The sequence below is a fragment of the Muntiacus reevesi genome, chromosome 17, assembly GCF_963930625.1.
Source record: "Muntiacus reevesi chromosome 17, mMunRee1.1, whole genome shotgun sequence".
NCBI lineage: Eukaryota > Metazoa > Chordata > Mammalia > Artiodactyla > Cervidae > Muntiacus > Muntiacus reevesi.
This window is the reverse complement of record NC_089265.1, coordinates 34,085,733-34,110,858: the sequence shown is the minus strand read 5'-3', so window position 1 is coordinate 34,110,858 and position 25,126 is coordinate 34,085,733. Positions and strand designations below refer to the sequence as shown.

Here is a 25,126-nt window from a genome sequence, read left to right as displayed (position 1 = left end):
CATGACTAAGCAAAGCATTTGTGTGTGTATTAATGTCAGATTCACTTTTGTTCATCAACCTACAAAACACTGCCACAACTAATTATATCCTAGGAAGAGTTTGATGGTAGAGATATTATTTGATTTTTTAAAAACATGCCATGAGACAACAACTAATGTACTTAATGGGAATATAACATTATCCCATATAAGAAATTTAGTTCATTAAAAACAGTCTTCTGTTAAGAGGTACATCATTCCTTTAAAACACCTGCAAATTGCACTGACCTGCAGAAAAATTTGCACAATTGTATAATATACCACAAGGTAATTAAGTGGCAGAGATGAGTTCTTCAAACACATTTTAGCAAGTAAGGTGATTATAAATCTTTTTTTTTCCAGTAACAGCTTAAATACATTTTCAGTTTTGGAAAATATAATACTCATCATTATATCTACAGAGCATAACCCATCTATATAGCTGTGCTAATCCAGAAAAGCAATTTATTACCAGTCACTGACATGACCCATAATAGTCACAGAGGCACTACTGTATGTGAAGGCTTCCAGCTCACTCTCACTGGCACTTTCACCTGTGATAATAATGTGGACTGTTTAACCATGTTCTTTATGCAGAAAGTATAACCTTCACCTAAAAAGAATTCATCTAAATAGTCTTCATGTTGAGGCAAACTGCAAAGTATTTTGTGAGTTCTCAATTGCCAGAAACAAAGATACCAGGTCTACCTCACAGCCAACAAACTATATACCCATATTGCTACAATATCTTCCCTTAAGGTAATCCAGTCCATAGCTTTTGAAAAGTACAAAGTCCACATTTAAACTGTACAAACACACACACATACAAAGTGAATAATGAAAATGATATCAGACACACAGGTTCTTTTGATTCTTAAAGTGATTTAGCTAGTTATGCCAAGTTTTTAAAAATCCTACAAGTGTTCCTAACTTGGCTTATTTTTAATCATTCAGTGAAGTCATCAGTGAATCCATTGTAGGAAAACCTATTTCTCTGACAGAGTGAAATACCTAGTGAACTGCCAGTTTTGTGTATGAAAAGGCTGTTGAATACTAGGATGAACCAGTGCATACTCTCCACTTCATTCCTCTACCACAGAAATGTCAGCCTTACTGCACATGGGTACATATTTTGTGCAAATATCTATAAGTTTAAAATCTTTTGGAATTTAAATTGCAGGCTAAGGATTTCCTTACAACTCTTGCCAGTCAAGATGAAGGTGATAATGAGAGATGGAATAAATAAGAGGAGGGACCGAGTTTATCTATCACTATTTGACTCTTATAAATTTGATTATTCAGTAGCCCTCTGCACCATGCACTCGCCTTGGCATAAGGAAATACCATGAGGAATAAGACGGAGTCCTTGACCTACAGTTTAGTGGGGGCAGAAAGCCAAGGAAATGGGCAATGGCAGTAATGCAGTAGGTTCTATGATTAAGATAAGCAGAAAGTGCTTTAGAAGCATAGAGAAGGGGGCCTTAAGGCAGCCTTAACTGCTAAAAGAGGACATGAGGTGGACACTCAGAAAGGCTTTCATTTAGCAAGTGGATCTTAGCTTACTTCTAAAGGGTGAATGAGAGTTTGCTGGGTCAAGACAAGTGCCTGTGGAACAAGTAGAAAGGCTTTCCAAAGGACCTCCTCAAAGGCGAGAAGGCATAGCCCAGCGTGGATGCCTATTTCTTCATAGCATCTCAAAATATTCTGGACTCTGATACCATGGGAATACATATAGGGCTGATTCGAAAAGAAGATTAAAGAGGTAGAGTCCACAGGGAACCACTGTTGGATCTGGGAAAAGGAGAAAAAGGAAAGGTCTATACCTTAGTCACATCCTCCTCATGGTCGTCACACATGAACATCCAGAGGTGGGGATGGAAATTATTTACTCTCCACTCACATTAGACTAGTACTATTCAAGAATGATAATTTGGTCTAGACCATGTCTTTGTGCTGTCTAACATCCTAATCCATTTTTTCCCTTTCATAGTATATAATAAATACTTATCCATCTTGAAATGCTTTTCTTAGATTTACACTCTAAGAATATTTTCTATAGAAATAATTCCTGAAGAGTTTTAGAACTAATGATTGAAAAGTCTTACAGATGTAGCAGATGTGCAGGGTAGATGAACATCAAAGAACATTCAACTACTTTATGGATTCTTTTTTCTTTGTAGGGGAAGATAGATGAAGGGCGACATGGAGTCATTTAGAAAACGTACATGTGCACTGAAGGTAAAAATAATACAATGTTAATTCTATTACTTGATTTTTTTTTTAGGTTCTCATATTTAAGAAAGGTCAGTTATCTCATCTATGTACTTATTTTAGAAGTGAAGAAACCAGGGCCTGGCGTGTTAGCATGACTTTCTATTCCCTATAGCCACCTAGTTACAAAGCTGGGACTTGAACTCAAGTTTCCTGCTTCCTAATTTACTTTTTTCCCCTAAATCTTGCTACATTGTCTCTCTGAAGTTAAAACTGTTAAATCATTGCACATGTATCACAGATACAGTCCAGAATTAAAAAAAAAAAATCTTAGTGCAGGAAAATTAACAAAGATCCACCAAACATTTCATTAATAGTATTCTGACGGCCCTTTAAGACCCTTACAAAGCCTCAGTGATATGTTTTGTTATTGATATCAATGTATTATGGGTTTTAGCACATTTAAAACAAAGTCAAATGAACAGAATGCAAAATGAAAATAACTGCTATTCCATATTACTATAATTAATAGAAGTAAATCTCAACTGACTCAGTGAGATTTATTTTTTTATATGGATAAACCATCCACAGCTATAGATCTATTCCTAACAAAGGTAGTCTTGTAAACAGGTGTATATTACCAACAGAATTATCAAGATACTGTGAGTCAGCAGTAGTACATACTCATTCCTTAATTACAGTATTATTTGCATACAGAAAGTGAAATACTTTAATAATAGTAATGGCAGTAATCAATTCTGAGTGATTACCAATGACCTGTGTATAAACTGAAAAGCACCTAAAAAGAGAGGTATAGTGTTATATAATTTTCTTTGCTCAGATTCCAAGCTATTAGAGACACTATTCATTGCCTACAGAAGATTTCCTCTTGAACTGTTTCATGATAATCAGGAAGGACATTGTTGGGTCTACTTGAGTTTCAAGTCAGGAATGTTCGTTACTGCTGAAGCAAGCACTTCTATTTCAGAAATGCTTCATGGGCTTTCAGATGGTTAGCTAAATATACTTAGCATTTGAGGATGTGTGCATTTCCCAACAATTGCTTTAGACAATGCTCACATATGCATACACTAAAATGCAACTTAAATAGTCATAATATCTTTAAATATGATGCCTTTTTTGCAGGATTAGGAAAAATTAAAATAACTGAGTTGATATTTTTCAAGCACATGTGGATAAAGAAAACTTAATTACCAAGGTTAGAATCTTATTTCTCCATATTTATGTAACCAGTTTACAAGGCCGTGCACATATCTATTAAATGGCATGACTTAATGATAGCCAGATAGATCCTAATGAAATGCAACTTAAAAAAAAGGTAAGCATCTTGTTCATTCTGAGTAATAACAAATGTCATGTGATCTAGAAACACAGTTGCCAACAAGCAATTTTCTCCTCTGACCCCCACAGCAGGATGTCAACACTTGGAATTATAGTTGTTTTCTGTAAAACATGTATTTTTTACTTTTTTCTTATTCTATTCTCTTCCGGTAATAAGTGCAGTACATAAGAAGCGAAGGGTACTGGCTCTTGCCTACCTTAACTCACACAGGATCTTCCACTGTTCTGGGGCACGGGGGAACCTCGAGCTTCCAGGCCTTAGCTCTTACACAAGAGACAAGTGATCAGATACAACAGGCTTCTTACCATACAGACTGGTAAGATGCAGACTGGAAGGGGGAGACTGAAACCATCAACTAAGATATTCTGACCTTCATTCATTCGCTTCTTCAGCCATTGTAGGGAGTGGACAATTGAGCAATGGTAACGATTAGGAAAAATAATGATTTTTTTCTTCATTCTTTCTAATTCTGAAAGAGGATAGGTAATTTAATGCACTAGGATTATAAACTTTCTCAACTTGACTTTGTTTCTTCCCCTCAGCCCTGGAATGAAATTGGAAAACAGCCTCAGAAGAGAGTTATTCAAAGGAGCAGTGTCTTGAAAAGTAGTGTTTTGAATCCAGAGAAGAGCTTTGGGAAAAGAAAAAAAAAAAATCTCTTCAGAGAACAAAGGAATGCAGGTAGGAATAATTAATGTAAACCAATGAAAGGAGTTACAGGAGTAGGAAAAAGAAATAATGAAGATAAGATTGTCAGATTAAACATGTAAGTGAGAATCAAAATGAAGACATTCTCATCTAATTTTGAAGGTCAAGGTTATGGTGATGGATGGTGGTTTAGTCGCTAAGTCGTGTGCAACTCTTGCAACCCCATGGGCTATAGCCCACCAGACTCCTGTGTCCACAGGCATTCTCCAGGCAAGACTACTGGAGTGGGTTGCCGATTCCTTCTCCAGGGGATCGTCCTGACCCAGGAACTGAACTTGGGTCTCAAAGAGAAAAATTATCTTGCAGTAGAAGGAAGGGAGTACCTTCACAGTAGCATTCTAAAAGATGACACAGGAACATAGATTGAGTTGCATGAAAATAAAATTTGGATTTGAAGAAAAATTGATGTAAAGGAAGGCAATTCAGTCACTTTGAATATTGTATTTTTTTAGTTCAGGAAGAAGTGGAAAAATAATTACTGTGTTTTCTATCCAACTAAGCAGTGACCTAGGGGACAAAATCTTACATGTAATGGAGACAGATATAGGATTGACAAAACAGTACATTAGAAAATATGGGTTAGTATGGATTATTTGCATCCCACCTGTGGTCAAGACACTAAGAAGGAAAATAGTACCTTAGATTTCCTCTTGGACACAGATGAGAATTCAATACTGAAGATGTGGAATAAGGGTTAGAAGAAAAATGGGAAAGGGAAAAAGTTCATCTTCTTCCTCTCTTTATTTCTTTAATCTTCAATTTTTAGCTACTTTTGCTAAATTTTGAGAAATAGCTACAGAAAAAAATTGCAGTACTCGGGCAAGTTAGACTTGTAATAGTGTTTTGAAATCCACGCTGAAATGGAGCAATTAATGATCTAATTTGCTTCAGATTATCTGCTTGTGAATAACAACGTCTCAGCTGTCATGCAACGGACTGATACCGTGTATGTACCTCAGAAGACAGAGATTGGATCCATGCCTGGAGCACCAGAGTCGATACAACACTGAATGAACTCAGTCTTTATATTTTGTTCTAACACCAATGGATACATTTCTCCTCCCAGTGATTACTGGAAGTAGTTTTACGAAGATCAACCACATCATGACCATGAGAGGATGATCAAGTCTTTGAAAACAAGGCAGCCCCCAAGACTGCCGCAGAGGCGTTGGGCAAACCTACCTTTTATAGAGAAGAATAGCTATGACAATGCAGATGATAAAGACCACTGCGAGCACAGGCCCTACAACCCAGATCAAGCCTTCTTCTTCATCTGTGATCGGCTGTGGGTCCAAGTCCATTGACACAACAGGGTCAGAGTAAGGGCTGGTTGCATACATCTTCTGAGGAAAAACAGAGTCTATGTTAGTTATGACTAACTAAATAAGGACTTTCTAGACAGCATCTTTAGCACTAGAAGAAGCAAAGATTCAAGATGTTATGGATTTGATAGTAGTTTCAAAATATTTAAAAGGTGCAGGGAAAGGAAGAAAAAAAAAGGTTTTGCAATCTAAATTTCTTTATAAAGTATTTCATAATAAAATAATTTTTGATGGTATCTATTTTCATAGATACCTCTCACTGGGATCTATATATTGGAATAGTAAACGATCTTAAGAAGTGTAAGTACCAGTCAATTAACCAGTCACAAAATGTTCACTGAGCAATTTACACTGTGCCAATGTATTACATACAATATGAAAAATAAAAATATTATAGTTCCAACTCTTAAGATATAATCACTCAGTAAATACTTATACAGCAAAATATCAATATTTAATTAAATATTATATTATGAAAGCCGTCCTAAGTATTGCACATTAAACTCTAAAACTTCAAAAGTTCAGTGTTCAAATTATATAGATGCAAGATATATGAAAGTGATAATATGGCTTTCTAGAACATAAAATTTAGGACTGAAAGGACTTAGCAGTTTCTGTATAATTTTATTACAGTACTGGTCAGAGGTTGATATGATTAGTCCCAATAGAAAATTGGTAAAGAGAAAAGAAAACCTTCTACACTGTTGAGTGGAATGTAAATTGGCACAGCTATTATAGAAAGTAGTTGTTGGTTCCTCCAAACAAAAATAAAACTACCATATAACCCAGCAATCCCACTCCTAGGTTTATATCTAAAGGAAATTAAATAACTGTCTCAAAGAGATATCTGCAAACTTGTGTTCTCCACAATATACTCACAATATACTGGAGGTTGCCTCACATGGAGGCAACCTAAAAGTTTCCTTTGGTTGAATGGACAAATAAAATGTGATTACATGTACACACATATACAAATGCACACAATGGGATATTATGTGGCCATCAAAAGGAGAAAATCCTGCCAAGATCTTCAATGACATGGATGAATCTGCAGGGTATTATTATGCTAAGTACAATAAGCCAGACAGAGAAATACATATTACAATATGAGTTCTGCGAATCTAATGTGCAGCAAGGTGACTATAGTAAGTAACACAGTATCATATACCGAAAAGTTACTGAGAGTAGATCTTAAACTTTCTCACCACAGATACAAAGGAGTTACTTATCTTAATCTTGGTAATCATTCACAGTGTGTATATAAATAAATATATAAAATCATCACAGTGTACATTTTAAATATGTACCACTATATTTGGCAATTAGTCCTCAGTACAGTTGGAAAGATACATGCAAAAAAATTACTTGGTGAAGGAAGGGACTGAATATACATAAATTCTATTTCTCTAATATCTAGTTTTGTTCTGTCCTATTTTAGATTATCTCAGAAGAAGATTCTCTTGATTTTTCCCATCTTTAAAATACTGTCTTTTCCAATAGAGACCAGTCCACAGTCATGAGCTGTCCCACATCTTAAGAATAATCTAACAGCTCATACAGCTCAAAAAGAAACAACCCAATCAACAAATGGGCAGAAGACCTAAACAGACATTTCTCCAAAGAAGACATACAGATGACCAACAGGCACATGAAAGGATGCTCAACATCACTAATTATTAGAGGAATGCAAATCAAAACTACAATGAGCTATCACCTCACACTGATCAGAATGGCCATCATCAAAAAAGTCTACAAATAATAAATGCTGAAAAGGGTGTGGAAAAAGGAAACCCTCTTACACTGTTGGTGGGAATGTGGATTGGAATAGTCACTATGGAAAACAGTAAGATGGTTCCTGGGAAAACTAAAAATAGAATTATTATATGATCCAGCAAGCCCACTCCTTCATATTCAGAAAATAACTATTTTAAAAAGACACATGCACCTCAGTGTTCATAGCAGCACTGTTAACAATAGCCAAAACATGGAAACAAACAACCTAAATGTCCATCAACAGAGGAATGAGTACAGAAGAAATGGTACATATATAATGGAATATTACTCTGCCATTAAAAAGGAATGTGCTAAGTCACTTCAGTCATGTCCAACTCTCTACAAGCTCCTCCGTCCATGGGATCTGCCAGGCAAGAATACTGGAGTGGGTTGCCATGCCCTCCTCCAGAAAAAGGAATGAAACAGTGCATTTTCAGCAACCTAGATGGACTTAGAGATTATTATACTAAGTGAAACAAGTCAGACAAAGTCAAACACCACATGACAGCACTTATATGGGGAACCCAAAATATGAAACAAATGAATCTATCTATGAAGCAGAAATGGGATTCACAGACACAGAGAACAGATTTGTGTTTACCAAGGGGAGGAGAGAAGGGTTGGACTGGGAGTTTGGGGTTAGCAGATGCAAACTATTGCATTTAGAATGGATAGACAGTAAGGTCTTACTATATAGCAGAGAACTATATTCAATCTCCTGGGATAAACCATAATGAAACAGAATGTACATATGTATATACACACACACACACACTCACAACTGCCATTGCAAGAGATGCAGGTTCAATCCCAGGTTGGGAAGATGCCCTGGAGAAGGAGATGGCAACCCACCCCAGAAATCCCATGGACAGGGGAGCCTGGCAGGCTACAGTCCATGGAATCACAAAGGGTTAGACATGACTTAGCAACTAATCAACATTTCTCTCTCTCTCTCTCTCTCTCTCTCTCTCTCTCTCTCTCTATATATATATATATATATATATATGTACATATATATATGTAACTGAGGCACTTGGCTGTACAGCAGAAATTAATACATTATAAATCAGCTATTATTTCAATTAAAAAAAACCTGTTTCTCCTCTTCTCACTCGAGCACCACCATAGATCCTATTTTCTCATTTGCTAATCTCACCTTATACAGTTCTTACACATTCAGACACCTTTTCCAGATTAGCCACAGTGGACCAAGCCTTTTTAAAAAACTTTTTCCTTTGTGACTGATGAGGCATTAACTTCCAATTTAAACAGTTCATGCAGCTTGATATCAAAGAAACAAACAACCCAATTAAAAAAGGGCAGAAGATCTAAATAGACATTTCCCCAAAGAAGACATACAGATGGCTAAGAGGCACATGAAGAAAATGCTCAGCAGTGCTAATTATTAGAGACATGCAAATCTAAACGAGAATGAGGTATAATCTCACACCAATCAGAATGGCCATCATCAAAAAGTCTGCAAATAAATAAATGCTCCCATACTGGTTAGTGAGCATGTAAACTGCAGCCACCTGGAGAACAGGAACTGTGGAGGTTCCTTAAAAAACTGAAAATAGAACTACCATATAAGACAGTGACCCTACTCTAGGACATTTATCCAGAGAAAAGTATAATTCAAAAAAATACATACACCGCAATGTCTACTGCAGCACTCTTTTCAACAGCCAAGACATGTGAACAACTTAAATATCCATGGATAAATGAATAAAGAATACATATACACAAACACACATCAAAATATTATTCAAGCATAGAAAAGATCAAAATAATGCCATCTGCAGCAAAATGGATGGACCTAGAGATTATCATACCAATTTAAGAAAGTTAGAGAAAGACAAATATCAGATGATACCACTCCATACATGGAAGCTAATTAAAAAAAAAAACCATACAAATGACCCTATTTAGAAAACAGAAATAGACTCACAGGCATAGGAAAAAAACCTACAGTTACCAAAGGGGAAGGAAGCAGGAGAAGGATAAATTAGTGAGGGACTACTGTAGATAAAATAGATAACCAACAAAGACTGGGAACGCTACTCAATATCTTGTGATAATCTATGAGGGAAAATAATCTGAACTAGAATACATACAGATATGTACAACAGAATCACTTTGCTATATAACTGAAACTAACACATTGTAAATTAGCTATTCTTCAATTAAAAAAAAATGCTCTCCTTTGGTTCTCCTAATTCTGTAGTCAACAGATCCCTTCCTGATCTTTCCAAATAGCTATGTCTTGTTAACTGTCTCTGAATCCATTTGATGAGCCAGTATTCTTAAATTCTATTCTCTGCTACCTCTTTTTCACTCCTGTGTAGCAAGGTGATCCTCAGCTTTAACTTCCAACCACTATGTAGATTACTTCCCCATTAATGGTCCTTAACGTAGCAATTCTGCTATGTCCCAGATCTTCACTTCCAAATTCAGTTCCTAGAGACTCCTACATCTATCCTCAAATTAAGAACTTCGGGTTATTTTTCTGCTTCCCAGATATACCCTCCTTTCGACTTGCTAATTTCTCTTTCCTCTCAACAGCAAGGAATGAAAACTTACTGATTCTATCTGATCAGTTCTCTCCAGTCTCAGTCCTCAGGTCCTCTTTCCATTGTCACAATACCACTTTTCTCACTACCTCATTCATATCCACCCAAACCGTACCAAGAAGTTCTTTCCTCTAGCAGTCTCTGCTGCTACCAGAGATATTATCCTACTGCAGCTGCAAAACCTTCAGGAGACACTCTGGCGATTCCTAAATAAAAATTAGACATCTTAACATGATTCTTAAGGGCCTCCACAATTTTTGTTTTAACTTTACCACATATAACATCAGTTCAGTACAGTTCAGTCACTCAGTCGTGTCTGGCTCTTTGCGACCCCATGAACTGTAGCAGGTTAGGCCTCCCTGTCCATCACCAACTCCCAGGGTTTACCCAAACTCATGTCCATAGAGTCACTGATGCCATCCAACCATCTCATCTTCTGTTGTCCCCTTCTCTTCCTGCCCTCAATCTTTCCCAGCATCAGGGTCTTTTCAAATGAGTCAGCTCTTCGCATCAGGTGGCCAAATATTGGAGTTTCAGCTTCAACATCAGTCCTTCCAATGAACACTCAGAACTGATCTCTTTTAAGATGGACTGCTTGGATCTCCTTGTATTCCAAGGGACTCTCAAGAGTCTTCTCCAATACTACAGTTCAAAAGCATCGATTCTTCAACACTCAGCTTTCTTTATAGTCCAACTGTCACATCCATACATGACTACTGGAAAAACAATAGCCTTGACTAGATGGACCTTTGTTGACAAAGTAATGTCTCTGCTTTTTAATATGCTGTCTACGTTGGTCATAACTTTCCTTCCAAGCAGTAAGCATCTTTTAATTTCATGGCTGCAATCACCATCTGCACTGATTTTGGAGTCCAAAAAAATAAAGTCAGTCATTGTTTCCACTGTTTCCCCATCTATTTGCCATGAAGTCACAGGACCAGATGCCATAATCTTAGTTTTCTGAATGTTGAGCTTTAAGCCAACTTTTTCACTCTCCTCTTTCACTTTCATCAAGGGACTCTTTAGTTCTTCTTCACTTTCTGCTGTAAGGGTGGTGTCATCTGCATATCTGGTTATTGATATTTCTTCTTGCTACTACTACCAAAATGCTCTATTTTTTCTTTGCTGTCTCAAGTCCTGTAACATTTAGCTCCTGAAATTCAACTCATCTTCAAGGCCTCATTTAAATTTTGCCTCTGTTGAAGCTCTCTTTCCTTAACTGGAAATAATCAGTCATTTCACAAAATGTAAGTAAAATAATTTTAACAATTTGAGGTAGTCCTATTTGTTTTTTAATGGTAGTGGTCAAACTATATTGTGTTTTGATCTGTGTATATGCCTTATTTTCTTTAATGAAACTACAAACTCCTTGAAGGTACAGATTTATATACAATTTATGTTTGTATGCTTAAAGCAACCAGAAGTTTGCAATTAGTGGGTTCCCAGAAAATCTTTGTTGAATAAAATGCTCATTTTTTTCAAATGACTGACATTACTAAAACATGAGAGAGTATACTTATTTTTCCATGATCAGTAAATATACTTATTTTCAGTCTGCATTTTTAAAAAAGTAGGGCATATTTTCTGAGTTTAAGTAGGACAAGCTCAGCAGTCATTCTGGAGAATACATGCCCACTAAGTGCATATATGCTAGTCTCCTTTCCCATTTCCGTCACTATATCCAAGAAAAAGACTGACTTCACTTTCAGATTTTCTAATGGCATCAAAAGAAGATTAAAAAATCAATATATTCCAAACCTTCTTAGAAGTAGATAAAAAAGGAAAGATATGCACAGTATAAGGATTTACGCAAAGGACTTGGCAGATACATTCTATTTCCAAGAAACATGATTCTTTATATAATTGTTTTGCTTTAAATTTCCCCCTATTTTGTGGGTCACATTCAAACTATTTGGGAGACTGAAGTAAGCAAAACTCTGTAATGTGAAATTCTCTACCAAGAGCCTTTGAGATAATAATCTTGGTTAGTCAAGACAGAAATCTAACCAGAGATTTTTCCCGAAGTACACAGATTTCCAACCCAAATCAGGAAACAGAGACATGTGAAAATGAAAAGAAAACCGTAAAATGATACCAGCCTTATGAAAAGCAGAATTTGTTCAGTATGTGGGGGTAATGGAAAAGGTTAAATGTTAGTCATTCTAAACCAGTCCTTTGATACGCTTAATGAGGCAGTTAATTGGGGCACAGCTCAATTGGAAAGGTAGATATTTTCTGTATGCAAATTATCATCCCACCCTTTCATCACTTATGAAAATCTGGAGTTTACAAAAGACTGTATCACTACAAGAGCATTATATTAGTTGAATGCAAGGTTCTTCTAATAAATGCTGGCATGAACACATAGAAAACAAAGGAAATACTGTTAGTTTTGAAAATGATGTTGAAAAAGATGATGGAGAAAGGGGCAATTTAGACAATTTATATTTGGAAAGAAATGCTAATTACATAATTTATTCATTAATGGTGATACTTTCCAACACTAGTAGAAATATTTGGGAGCTATTAGAAGCCAGAGTCTCTGACAGTGCATGATCGGATGAACTTCCTTTTCATTGGAGTCTCTGATCTACCTCAATGCTCTGAACATGCTTTAGGAAATGTCCTAGAGCTATTTAAAGAAAATTTCTTTCAAATATCTAAAAATCATTAAAAAAAAAAAAAAAAAGGATATGATTCCAGCATTCCATGCCCTTGATGCTCTGACTTAAAACCTTCAACTAGAAAGAGAAAGCATATCTGTACATTAAAATTCCAGGAGGCCTGTCACTTTGTTTTCAAATGACACCCTGTGCACAAAGGTAAACCAGGCAGAAAGGCTGCCTTTGTGTTTTGATTTTCCAGGAGGGAATTCCTTCAGTCATTTGAAGAGAAGCCCCACTGTATATGCTAACACCGGATGTGGAGAAATCTTTGATATATCTTAGATTTCTCCTATCGAGGGGAAGGGCCTGGCTCTACCTAATTGCCATACCTGTCAGTTTTGGACCCCCAAAGAAGATACACTTTAGAATATGTATATTAAATGTTAATGTGACCAGCCACTTCAAAATCTACCTCCCTCACATCTACATTCTCGCCCTCTCTCTCTGTCTTTTTAACATTCAAAGCAACTGAAGTGCAAGACAATATAAGAGCAAGATGAATTACATAAAAGCAGACAATTCATTATTTAGAGTACCTTAGGAATGCTGTTTTATTGGATTATTTTCTAACTTCCTTGGCTCTTCACTGATAAAGTCACTGGTAAATTGCTATAATTTAAGATACAGGCTATGCTTGCCTTTTCCTAGATAGAACTTCCCTTGAATCTGGGCAGAAAGCACTAGGGCTCACTGGTAGTTCTAGGAGAATAAAATACATACGATCACCACTCCCCTCTAAGTCGATAGTTTCAAATACTTGGAAATAGACTATGTTTAATCTCAGAGTTTGTTAGTTCCTCTGGAATCACACAGGCTAAGGTCTATTAGGTATTTTGCAACAACATACCTTGTATTAAATACACACACATACACATATGTGTGTGTATATATATATATTTGAGAACAGTCAGTTTAAGAGGATGAGCAATGAGAAAAGAGATGAGCAATGATAGCTGTCACCTTTCTATCCAGATGTGTGTCACATTAAGATTCCTATAAAAGGCATCCAAATTGAAAAGGAAGAAGTAAAACTGTCACTATATGTAGATGATATTATAGTATATATAGAAAACCCTCACATCTCCCCCAAAAATATTATTAGAACTGGTAAATGAATTCAATAAAGTTGCAGGATATAAAGTTAATAGACAGAAATCTGTTGCTCTTCTATATACAAATAATGAGCTATCAGATAAAGCAAGAAAACAATCCTGTTTAAAATTGCATCAAAAAGAATATAACACCTAGGAATAAACTTAACCAAGGAGGTGAAAGACCTATACTCTGAAGATCTATACTACAAAACACTGATGAAAGAATTTGAAAAATGATAAAAAGAATTGGGACGATGTCATCTGTCTTTGGATTGGAAGAACTAATATTAGAAAATGTCCAAACTACTGAAGGTAATCCATAGACTTAATGCAAACCCTATCAAGTTACCCATGGCATTTTTCACAGATCCAAAAACAAATAACCCTAAAATTTATATGAAACCACAAAAGATTCTGAAAAGTCAAAATGATATTGAGAAAAAAAAAGAACAAAGCTAGATGAATCATGCCTCCTGACTTCAGACTACATTATAAAGCTGTAGTAATCAAAATTGCATGGTACTGGCACAAAAACAGACCAATAGATCAATGGAAAAGAAAACAGACTCAAGAAATAAGTCCATGCACCTATGGTAAACTATTTTACCACAGAGGTTAGACTACATAATGGAGAACAGATAGTCTTTTCAATAAGTAGTGCTAGGAAAGCTAGACAACTACATATAAAAGAATGAGATTAGAACATTCCCTCACTTACTCCCTCCTTTATTATATCCAAAATAATCTTAAAATGGATTAAGGACCTAAATCTAAGACCTGAAACCAGAAAACTCCTAGAAGAGAAGACAGGCAGGAAATGCATAAATCGTATCTTTTTTTTTTTAATCTCTTAAGACAAAAGAAATAAAAAGGAAAAAAAGGACCTAATTAAACTTTACACAGCAAAGAAATCCATCAACAAAACAAGATAACCTACTGAAAGAGAAAAATATTTGCAAATGACAAGACTGCTAACTACTTAGTATCCAAAATATAGGGCTTCCCTGGTAAAGAATTTGCCTGCAACGTGGGAGACCTGGGTTTGATCCCTGGGTTGGGAAGATTCCCAGGGGAAGAGAACAGCAACCCACTCCAGTATTCTTACCTGGAGAATTCCATGCACAGAGAAGCCTGGCAGGCTACAGCCCATGGGGTTGCAAAGAGCTGGACACGACGGAACGACTTTTACCTCACCTCACCTCATCCAAAATATAAACAGCTCATACAACTCAATATTTAAAAAAAAATAAAAAAGATAATCCAGTTAAAAATGAGCAGAATACCTGAATAGACATGGTTTTGACAGAAGACATACAGATTACAGTCACATGAAAGGATGTTCAATGTCTCTAATCATTACAGATGAATGAGTAAAGAAAATGTTATACACACACACACACACACACACACACACACACACACACACACACACACAATGGAATATTACTCAGTCATAAAAAATTATGTCATTTTCATCAACATGGATGACCCTAGGAAGAATCATGCTTACTGAAATAAGTCAGAAAGAAAAAGACAAATACCATATGATATCACTTACATGTGGAATCTAAAATAGTAAAATAAGCTAATGAATACAAAACAGAAGCAGACTCACAGATATAAACAACAAACTAGGGGTTACCAGTGGAGAGTGAGAAGGGACTTGGGGCAAGATGGGGGTCTGGGATTGAGTTACAAATGCGAGAAGAAGGAAAAAACAAAGAAGAAACAAAGACCACCATGCACTATCGATCTGGACTTCATAAACTAGAAATCCACCTAAATGTCCTGTGACTAGAGACACAGCCTTATCTGTAATGAAATCATAAGCAGATTACTCAGTAACATTCAAAGAGCAGACAGCCTGTTACTACATTTAAGTTAAATCTCATGAGAAACAATTAGGATGCATGTAGCTGCATATTCCCATATCCTGGTGAAAAATGTATTTTTAAGAATACCACAAAAAATAAGATGGATGCCATCACATTTCACTTACAGACTCTGCGTGTTCCATCACTGCTAACACAAAGAAGACATATTCTTGACCACTTTGGAGCTGCTTGTTTGTAAATCCACCATAATGTTTGTCATCCCCCAGGGTGAACTCGGTGGGAAGGACATCAAAATGAGCGGCAATATATGGCTTTAATTCAACTTCTCTTCCATGACGGAGGCTTCTGCGTTTCCTAGATATCTCTTTAAGCAACTTAAAGGGAAAAAGTGGGAAACAGAGAAAGAAATGTAAACAACAATAACCCAACTTAATGACAGTTTAATAAGGGAAATTAATTCAGGGCTGGGAACAACCCAAATTCAATGTGTCCACTTCTCATGTGTGTCAGCATTACTAAATCTCAGTCTGTCTCCCAAATGCCTGTCCTGCTGTTAGGGTAAGACACTGTATTGCAGATGCGAGGCTCAGGCTATAAACAGAGGGCAATTAGATCCTTTACTGGTAGCTCACATCATTGTCCACTCTAATGAAACCCTTTCAGAGGACAAGAAAGCATTACAACTTATTTATGGAAAAAAAGTCAGTTTGATTCACAAAAGCCTGTCATGCAGGCTTTATCACTGTGATTTATTAGACAAGTACTAACCTCAGAAAAAGTCAAAGACCAACATTTTGAAGAGTTAGTAATGACATAATTTGTATGACGTATAGTCTCAAATAAACATAAAACAGACTCTGATGACCAATTTTTAATTAACATTTTAAATAGACATTGTCACTTATTTAACAACTTTTGGCTTGACTTGTCTCCTTGATTTAACTATTTAGGATACAATTCCTTGCATTTATCATGACAGCAAGTTTTTTCAGAGCTCACAGCTCTCTGGAGATGTTAAATTATCTAGCTAGGTGATAAAAAGGCAGGTTAGACAAAAAAAATAATTATATTACCCAGAATGAAACAAACATAAACATGCATACATACAAATCCTTCACATATTTTTAACTGGAAAAAAAAAACAACTACAAATTATCGTTTGATACTCTATTGTTTTTGTAGTTACTATTTGGAGAAAATTATGTTAATGATATGACAATTTCAAAATGATGACCAAGTTCTCTCTGCTCCCATTTAATATTGATATTTTATAGGGCTTAGGGTAAGTTTATAGCAGTCTGAGTTGCCTTTGAATATAAGAGGCAACGTAATTGTTTTTTTGAAAGAATGCTGATTTATTTTACTACCTCTATAGAGAAGACTGTGTATCTGAGACCCTACACAATGAAGGCCAAGCTTCTCTAATAATAACAGCTGCAGACTATATATACGGCAAATACCAAGACCTTCTGTTAGGAACTTGATGGTAAACTTGTCTCTAACACAAAGTTGTAAATGTGCTAAGCTGGACAATATTATAACCTAAGAATGTAAAAATCACTCTTTTGGTTATATATATATAATTTGTGCCCATGTTATTGAATTTAATTTATAATGTTCTCAAATTCTGTTAAATTTGAGTTTATTGATACAACTAAAATTATTTAACATGTAAGCTCTTTTATGAAAACCACAGTAGGCTTTTTTAGCACAATTAGACCATCTGATGATAAATTCAGATAGACTGATCAATTATGGACCAGCTGGCCTATAATAAAGCTAGTCCAGAAACATAGCACTATCTTTTGATCCTGTTGTCAAATTTAAGTTTTCTTATAATAATGATAATAATGGCAATAATAATTGTATTTGTTAAGCACTTACTAGGTGCCAGGCACCATTCTCAAGAGACTAAACATTGCTTATTTTATTTACTCATAAAAACTCTATAAAATATATTATTTTTACCTCTATATAAATGAGGAAACTGAGGCACAATAGAAAGTAATAATATTGGATTCAATTGGTAAAATGAAATTACTTGTAAGACATTTTTTCCAACCAAATATTTTTGTTTATGGGGAGGCTGCACAATATTAAAGAAATACAAATGCAACATTAGGCTAAATTAATACTTTTAATTGTTTTAACTGAGTCTAAAATATATAATTTTTGTGTATCTGCTTTCATTAACACAGAAAAACACATGCTTTCTTTTTTTTTCTGGATGTAAATGTTTAACATATACTTGAAAAGTCACTACATAGGTTCTTGTTGATATGTAGGAGATGATGGGCCAATACTTTGAGAAGGACAAATGCAGTACAGATGAGCTGAAAAGCTTTTTGAAGTTGGTTAATCAGAAACATTTACCATCAGTTGTTTATGCAACTGTGTCCCCTCTTCTACTCCACTGATCAAACCCTACCTCGATTTTATTCATACTTCAGATGTAGGCAACTGTCAAAATTCATCCATATCACTGTCATGAGTGAGTACCTTTTGCTGGGGTTTCTTTAAAAGACTTAGAGGAAGTACCTTAAAATATTTTAGCGTTTTGGTCCCCCTTAGACCCAATGCTGCCATTCCCTAAGGTCAAACCTGGAAACTTAGGCTGCCCTAATGTCTGTGGGATGCTTCTTGTGTGATACAAATGGGTCAAGTGTGCTCAAAGGACATGAAGTGAGCCAATATGTTCAAGTTACAACCACAAATGGCCACATTATTTTATAGCAAGCCTTTGAAGTACAATGTGATGAAAAGCTTATGATATATTACAAGACTTGCCCTGAATTAAATATAACTAACATTTTTAGGAGTCATTCTGTCCAAAATTCATTTTGACTATCAAGGTCTGCTCTGCCCAGTCTGACCTTGACAATAAGAGTTCCAGTCTATGAATTTATTATGTGAAGATTACCCCCAGACAAAGGATAAATGAGCTCAGAAGACAATACTGAGAGCAACTCTGTTTAGAAAGCCTCTTTCTATTTTTTATGGGCCTCGATGTGAAGCACACATGTGGAAATCCCCTCAGGCCACCATTCTATTCGATGATAGGGTTTCAATGATTTGAATTATAGGCCTTTCTGAAAAATCACTTGGTCAAATACATTTAAGAGAGGAACACTGCTTTGTCAAACTTGGCAGTACCAAGCTATAGATAAAATTATTACAATGCTTTTATTATCCATGGTAGGAAAAAAAAAAAAAAAACCTGTCCGTAGGAATCAGGAACTGGATGAGTAAGCACAAAGTGAGGCCATAGCCTCCTTTCATTTGTTCCCCTCCACAATGGTTACAAGATGTATTGGAGGTAATTCCAGAAGATATATCAAGGGCTTTAGTTTTGTATCAGAAATAATTTTCATTTTCCAGTCAATGCATATCTTATTTCTTCCACCATTAATTCTACAATGTGGTCTCAATTATATCAGTAACAAAAGTGGGAAAGAACCCATCCTGACCCCAAAATTTTGAATTAATAAATGTTCTTTATCAAACTATTATACAGATTAATGCACCACAACTTGTGGGATGATTAAAATGACCCTTTGTTATGGGAATGAGCAGCAGAGACCCATAGAATTTAATTGCAAGAAAGTTCAATGTCATATAGCTCTATACTTTAATCCATTAGAATTGCTGTACATTTCGGAGGTTAAAACCTGGCTATAAAAGAGAATCAGCCTGTTATTACTTACTATCAAATGGCTCTACTTCTAAGGAAAGCTTTTTTTTTTTTTTTTTTAAAGTATTTGATGTCATTTTTGGCTGGGATCTTAACTCCTTGGAAACTTTTTTCTCAATAGATAGAAAGAGTCAGATTTTATAAGTTGCCTTTCCATTTTAAATCCAGTTCTAACTGAATTCTGTATTTCAGCTGAGAAGTGATTAAAATAATAAAGAATATGTTAGGATTAACTGATCAGTTGCAAATAAACCATGACTTGTTTCAAACTGTTTACAGAACAGCTCATCAACTGGCATTTTCAGATAGACTCCTCTGACAGCATAAAGAGGATTTAGTTCCTTTAATATTAGCAGAAAAAAAAAAGTAAAATATAAAGCCTAAATTACTTGACAACATTATAGAAACGTGCCTCATTTTACACTCCTTCAATGCTTATATAATCACTACACATTGACACAAAACACAGTCCTAACCATGAACTCATCTCCTATTCCAAACTCGATCAACCTGAAGTCAGATAAATGAAATGGGTGATGATGAACCACACTTCTTGGGATGACATATGTTTGCCAAAAGAAGTTAACAATCCTTATCTCTCAAGATCATAGTCTCCTTAGTGCAGACATGAACAAAATAAACATCATCTGCCTGTAATGCAGTTAGGGAATTTCTGCTTTTCTTTGCTTTGTATGAACTAATTTGATGGAGAGAAAATACCTAAGAATAACAGGTTGAGTTATAAGATGTACAACATGTTGTAAATAAATTCAGTACATTAAAATATCATATTTCCCCCCCAAATAGGGGCTTTTGACATTTATTTGACTTCTGAACTGATTCAGACTAGAATCATATTAAAATCATAAAGTCTCTCCTATATGGTATTTCAAAATGTGAACCCCCGCCATTAATTTGCTGTGGCCCTCTGAGGGTCTGGCTTAACCTTTCCAATCACACTTTTCTCATCTAAATGGAAGTATGAAAAATTAACTCTTGTTCTATATTGTATGTATTAACTTTCAAAAACAAGTTCTTTTTGCAAAAACAATAGCAATGTACTTACTGTTATTATTATAAGATTTTAGAAATTAAAATCATACTATTTTATGTTTCCTTTGTCTTTTGTACCATATTTCTTGCTCAGCTCAAAATTCTGTGATTTGTTTTGTTTGTTCCTAAAGTTATATGCATTTTTGATTCTGAAATCCTATAAAATACAGAAGGAAGTAAAATGTGCTAATCAGCACAATTCTGTCAGCAATTGGTCAAAAATACATAGTAGGTCAACTGTTGAACTCTGGTGCAAACTGTAACTTATTATTTTTAACAACCTCAACTACTACTGCACTAATGAAGTGGACCTTGAATTCCTAATGGTGGTGATTAAGTCTTTGCTGACAATTCACTTCTCCTTCTACACCTCTGCATTACATTTTACAAGGAGCAAGGGGCAAAATATTAAAGCCAACCAAGATTAGATAGGTTGTAAGCTTCACAGCAGCTTAATGTCTTTTAATTAAAGAAAAAGCTCTTTGTTGGGATCCCAAGAGGTTAACACACCCATAGCACTGAACCATTCAAGTAGGCAGTCGACCAGCGAGCCATGTAGGAGCTGATCCACCCAGATCAGATGCTGAAAGGTCTCCATAGAGAGGAGAGATTTATTTTAAAAATTAAGTAACTAATGAAAGATACCACCCAAAACACAGTTACCTCATCTAATTCCATTTCATCTGGACTCTCCCATGGCTTGATAAATTTCCCACGAGATTTCTTCAAAGGCACAATTATTATGTAGTAACCTCTGCACAAGAATACACAGATAAAAATAAGGTTAGTTCAGAGGGAAGAGAAGACAGATATATCCTTAAATCTTCCACAGACCAATGATTGAGCCTGAAAGCAAATTATGAATATGGAGCGACTTGTCCATCAATGACAAATAACCACCTGTTTGTTCAGTTTTAAAAACAACATGGGTAGACATTTATGTGTAACTTCAATGATCTTGTAGGTAATATTACCATGGTTGACTGCCCTTTATTAGGTATCATAAACAGAATAGAAATAGTTTGTTAGCACCCTGTTGCTGGACGCATGCAAGGCAAGTATATTGAAATCTACCACCACAGGCTGCTGAGCCAAGAATTTTCTATGACATTAATTTATAAGAGGGTTTTTTAAAAAGAAGATGTGTAATAAAAATTACTCTGTACTGTGCTTAGTTGCTCAGTCATGTCCGACTCTGCGATCCCAAGGACTGTAGTCTGCCAGGCTCCTCTGTCCATGGGGATTCTCCTGGCAAGAATACTGGAGTGGGCTGCCACGCCTTCCTCAAAAATTACTCTAAGATCATTCAAATGCCTGTACAATGATGATGATTTTGTTTATACACCATATAAGTACTTTTTTTTCATCTATTTTTATTAGTTGGAGGCTGATTACTTTACAATATTGTAGTGGTTTTTGTCATACATTGTAAAAGAATGAAACTAGAAGACTTTCTAACACCATACACAAAAATAAACTCAAAATGGATTAAAGATCTAAATGCAAGACCAGAAACTATAAAACTCCTAGAGGAGAACATAGGCAAAACACTCTCCGACATAAATCTCAGCAGGATCCTCTATGACCCACCTCCCAGAATATTGGAAATAAAAGCAAAAATAAACAAATGGGACCTAATGAAACTTATAAGTACTTTTTATCTGGAAAAAATAAAAGCATAAAAATTACTTGTCACCTCACAATTATTAAATATATAGAGGCACAAAGGTTCTCCTTGCTTTCTACCCATCAAATTGCACATCTTAACGTAGAACTGCAGAAATTTTGAGACAGTCACTATCTGAGGCTTTCAAAATAGATTTCAATATAATACACTTACAGGAAGAGACAAAAAGATTAATAAGCAAGTCTCACATTGAGAATGGTCAACTTCACTTTATGTATAACAGTACCTGTCCCCAAACAGATACAGGTCATTTGTAAAATTATTTTGTAACTTCTATATAGTATATACCCTGCTCTAGTATTCACAGGGACTCTGTTCATACTGATTTTTGGTAGTTACTATACAAAGACTTTGAACATGGATGTATAATAACAGCACATTAATCACTTCCTACTGTTCATGTATTATAGGAAATGCATAATTTCACTTTGCCTTGTTTAAAAAAAAAAACAAAAACTTTAAGAACAGGTAACAGACCAAATAAATAAAATCCACGGAGACTGAATAATTGCTCAAGATAAAACAGTAAGGAGATACAAGTGAAAGTGAAAGTCACTCAGTCATGTCTGACTCTGCAACTCCATGGACTGTATAGTCCATGGAATTCTCTAGGCCAGAATACTGGAGTGAGTATCCATTCCCTCCTCCAGGGGATCTTCCCAACCCAGGGATCAAACCCAGGTCTCCCACATTGCAGGCGGATTCTTTACCAGCTTCCACAAGGGAAGCCCACGGGGAAATAAACCTATATATTATACCTACATATAAACATTTACATGTGTGTGGTGTGTATGTGGTGTGTGTGTGCGCGTGCGTGCATGCATGTATGCATGCATGTGTGTGTGTGTAAACTATGGCAAGAGTCTGCTTTTGTTTCATTTACTTTGTATCATAAAGCACTTCTTAGACTCTATAAATTTTGTGGAAACTTATTGTGGAAATGAACACACACCATTAGAAGAGAAGGCTGGCACTCAGGAAAGGCATGAGAGAAGGATGGGCTCCATCAAGCTTGTGTCACATTCTATTACAGAGATTAATCACACACACAGGAGCCTTCATTGCTCTTAAGACAAAACCTGTAATAAACTCAGCAAATCCTGCGTGATTAAGAACTCCATTTCCATAAACAGAGTCTAGAGCAACTCTGTCCAGTATGGTAGCCACTAGCCTTCAGTGGCTATCAAGCACTTGAAATGCGGCGAGGCTGAACTGACAGGTGCTCTACGAAAGACAACAGATTTCAAAAACTTAGTATGAAAAATAAATGCAAAATATCATAGCAATATTTAATAATGGTCACATGTTACATGATAATATTCTGGATCTATTGGGCTTCATAAAATATGTAATTAAAATTAATTACATCTGTTTCTTTGTACTTTTCACCATACCTGCCAGAAAGTGTAATATTTCACATGTGGCTGTCATTACATTTGCTGGGCTGTGCAGATCTAGAGTGTTTTTAGTAAAGAATGTGGCATCTAGAGACACATCTTGCCCAGAATGTAGGTTTTGCCACTAATGAGCCGTGTGATCCTGGGCTGATCATCTAACATCCCTGAATCTCAGCTGCACATTCTGAAAACGTGAGTAAATAATATCGGACTTATTGAGGGAAAATAAATGAACGCAAAGTGCTCAGAACAGTGTGTATCATATAGCACTTAACAGAAGCCAGCTGCCACTGGCTGGTACTGACCATCATGGTGGGAGAGATGGATGAGAACGCAGACACAGGAGGACACAGTGAAATTCCCTGAGATGCAGATTAAAGGACTTATCAAACTTTTTTTTTCTCCCTGACCTAGAAATTCAAGTCAAGCCAGACAGCACTAGCTGCATTCTCTCCATAGTGCTCTGAACAACTCATCAGCAGGCTCATGGAATCACATCACTTAGCCATCCATTTTCTTTCCTACAAACAATCTTGATGATCAAGGAGGGTAAGGAGAAGGAAGAGTAGAGTATGTGAGCAAGGCCAATCTTTTATTTTATGATCCAGAGTAAGCTTCCTCCTCTTCCTGTCCTCCCACCACCTGAAGGATTTGCCAAACAAGTCCATCATGTTAAATCAGCATGGAGAGAATGACAGGGGCTGCAACCTAGCGTACAAAATGACACTGCAGGTGGACTTGATAAACACACTTGTCAGGGAAACTCTTGCTTTTCACTACCAATTGCACAAAGTCAGAACAGATCCTCTTTGCCTAAAGCGATGATACTGCATATGATCAGGGAGTTCCCATTGTTTTCCTTCAGAATCTTCTAAATCCAGGTTAAGCTGATGAATTCTATTAATTTTGCTTCTGCTTTCATACTGAGTTGCCATTCTTGTACATGAAAAAAGAATTCATTCTTTCCTCTGCTGCACACCTCAACTACCCATGTCCTTTGTGGCTCAGATAAGAATTGAACAGCCTCCCCCATAACAATTAACAGTGTGACCAGATATCCATAACCTTTTCTCTCCAAGATCTCTAAAGCATTCAACTAGGGCAGGCAAAGTGGAACCTGCTTCAAAGTAGCTCTCACCTCCTGAAGAAATGAGGAGGTGGGAATGTGGAACTTCTGGGTCTAAGTCCATGAGTATATTAAAGGACTTAATTTATATTAAATTATATTAAATGGACTTATATTAAATGGACTCTAAGTCCATTTCAATTGTATTCTCAGCAATTACAATTTTGTAAACCACCACCCATTTGCCTTTCCTGAAGCTTAACTGTCCCTTCGGGATGCTGCTTCCACTGCAGACTTCTCCAGCAGTGGCAGGTCAATTTACCCCTCCCTCTTGGCCGTGACCCTCATATTTAGGGCTTGGGGTTTCTTTCCCTCCACCCTTTTGCTAAAAAATACAATGTGCATGCATGTGTGTGTGCATGCTCAGTCTTGTCTGACTTTTTAAAACAACACGGACTGTAGTAGCCCGCCAGGCTCCTCTGTCCATGGGATTTTCCAGGCAGAAATACTGGAGTGGGTTGCCATTTCCTACTCCAGGGGATCTTCCTGACCCAGGGACTGAAGCTGTATCTCTTACATCTCCTGCATCGGCAGGTGGATTCTTTACCTCTGCACCACCTAGGAAGCCACCCCTCCCCCACACCCCCATAAAACACAGCTCCTTCTCTTGGA

General features: G+C 36.2%; 1 protein-coding gene across 7 annotated transcripts in view; it reads right to left on the bottom strand.

Moving 5' to 3' along the window:
* PTPRD (protein tyrosine phosphatase receptor type D) overlaps nucleotides 1-25,126 on the bottom strand; it is a 541,703-nt gene that overhangs the window by 136,597 nt on the left and 379,980 nt on the right. For 4 of the 7 annotated variants that reach the window (XM_065907691.1, XM_065907692.1, XM_065907695.1 and 1 more), the window contains 3 exons: nucleotides 20,968-21,058; nucleotides 15,725-15,934; nucleotides 5,483-5,643 (listed from right to left, as the gene is read on the bottom strand). In XM_065907691.1, the coding sequence (XP_065763763.1) occupies nucleotides 5,483-5,643; nucleotides 15,725-15,934; nucleotides 20,968-21,058 (462 nt within the window). The remainder of the gene's footprint in view (nucleotides 1-5,482; nucleotides 5,644-15,724; nucleotides 15,935-20,967; nucleotides 21,059-25,126) is intronic. The other 3 variants (XM_065907693.1, XM_065907694.1, XM_065907697.1) reach the window with 1 other exon arrangement.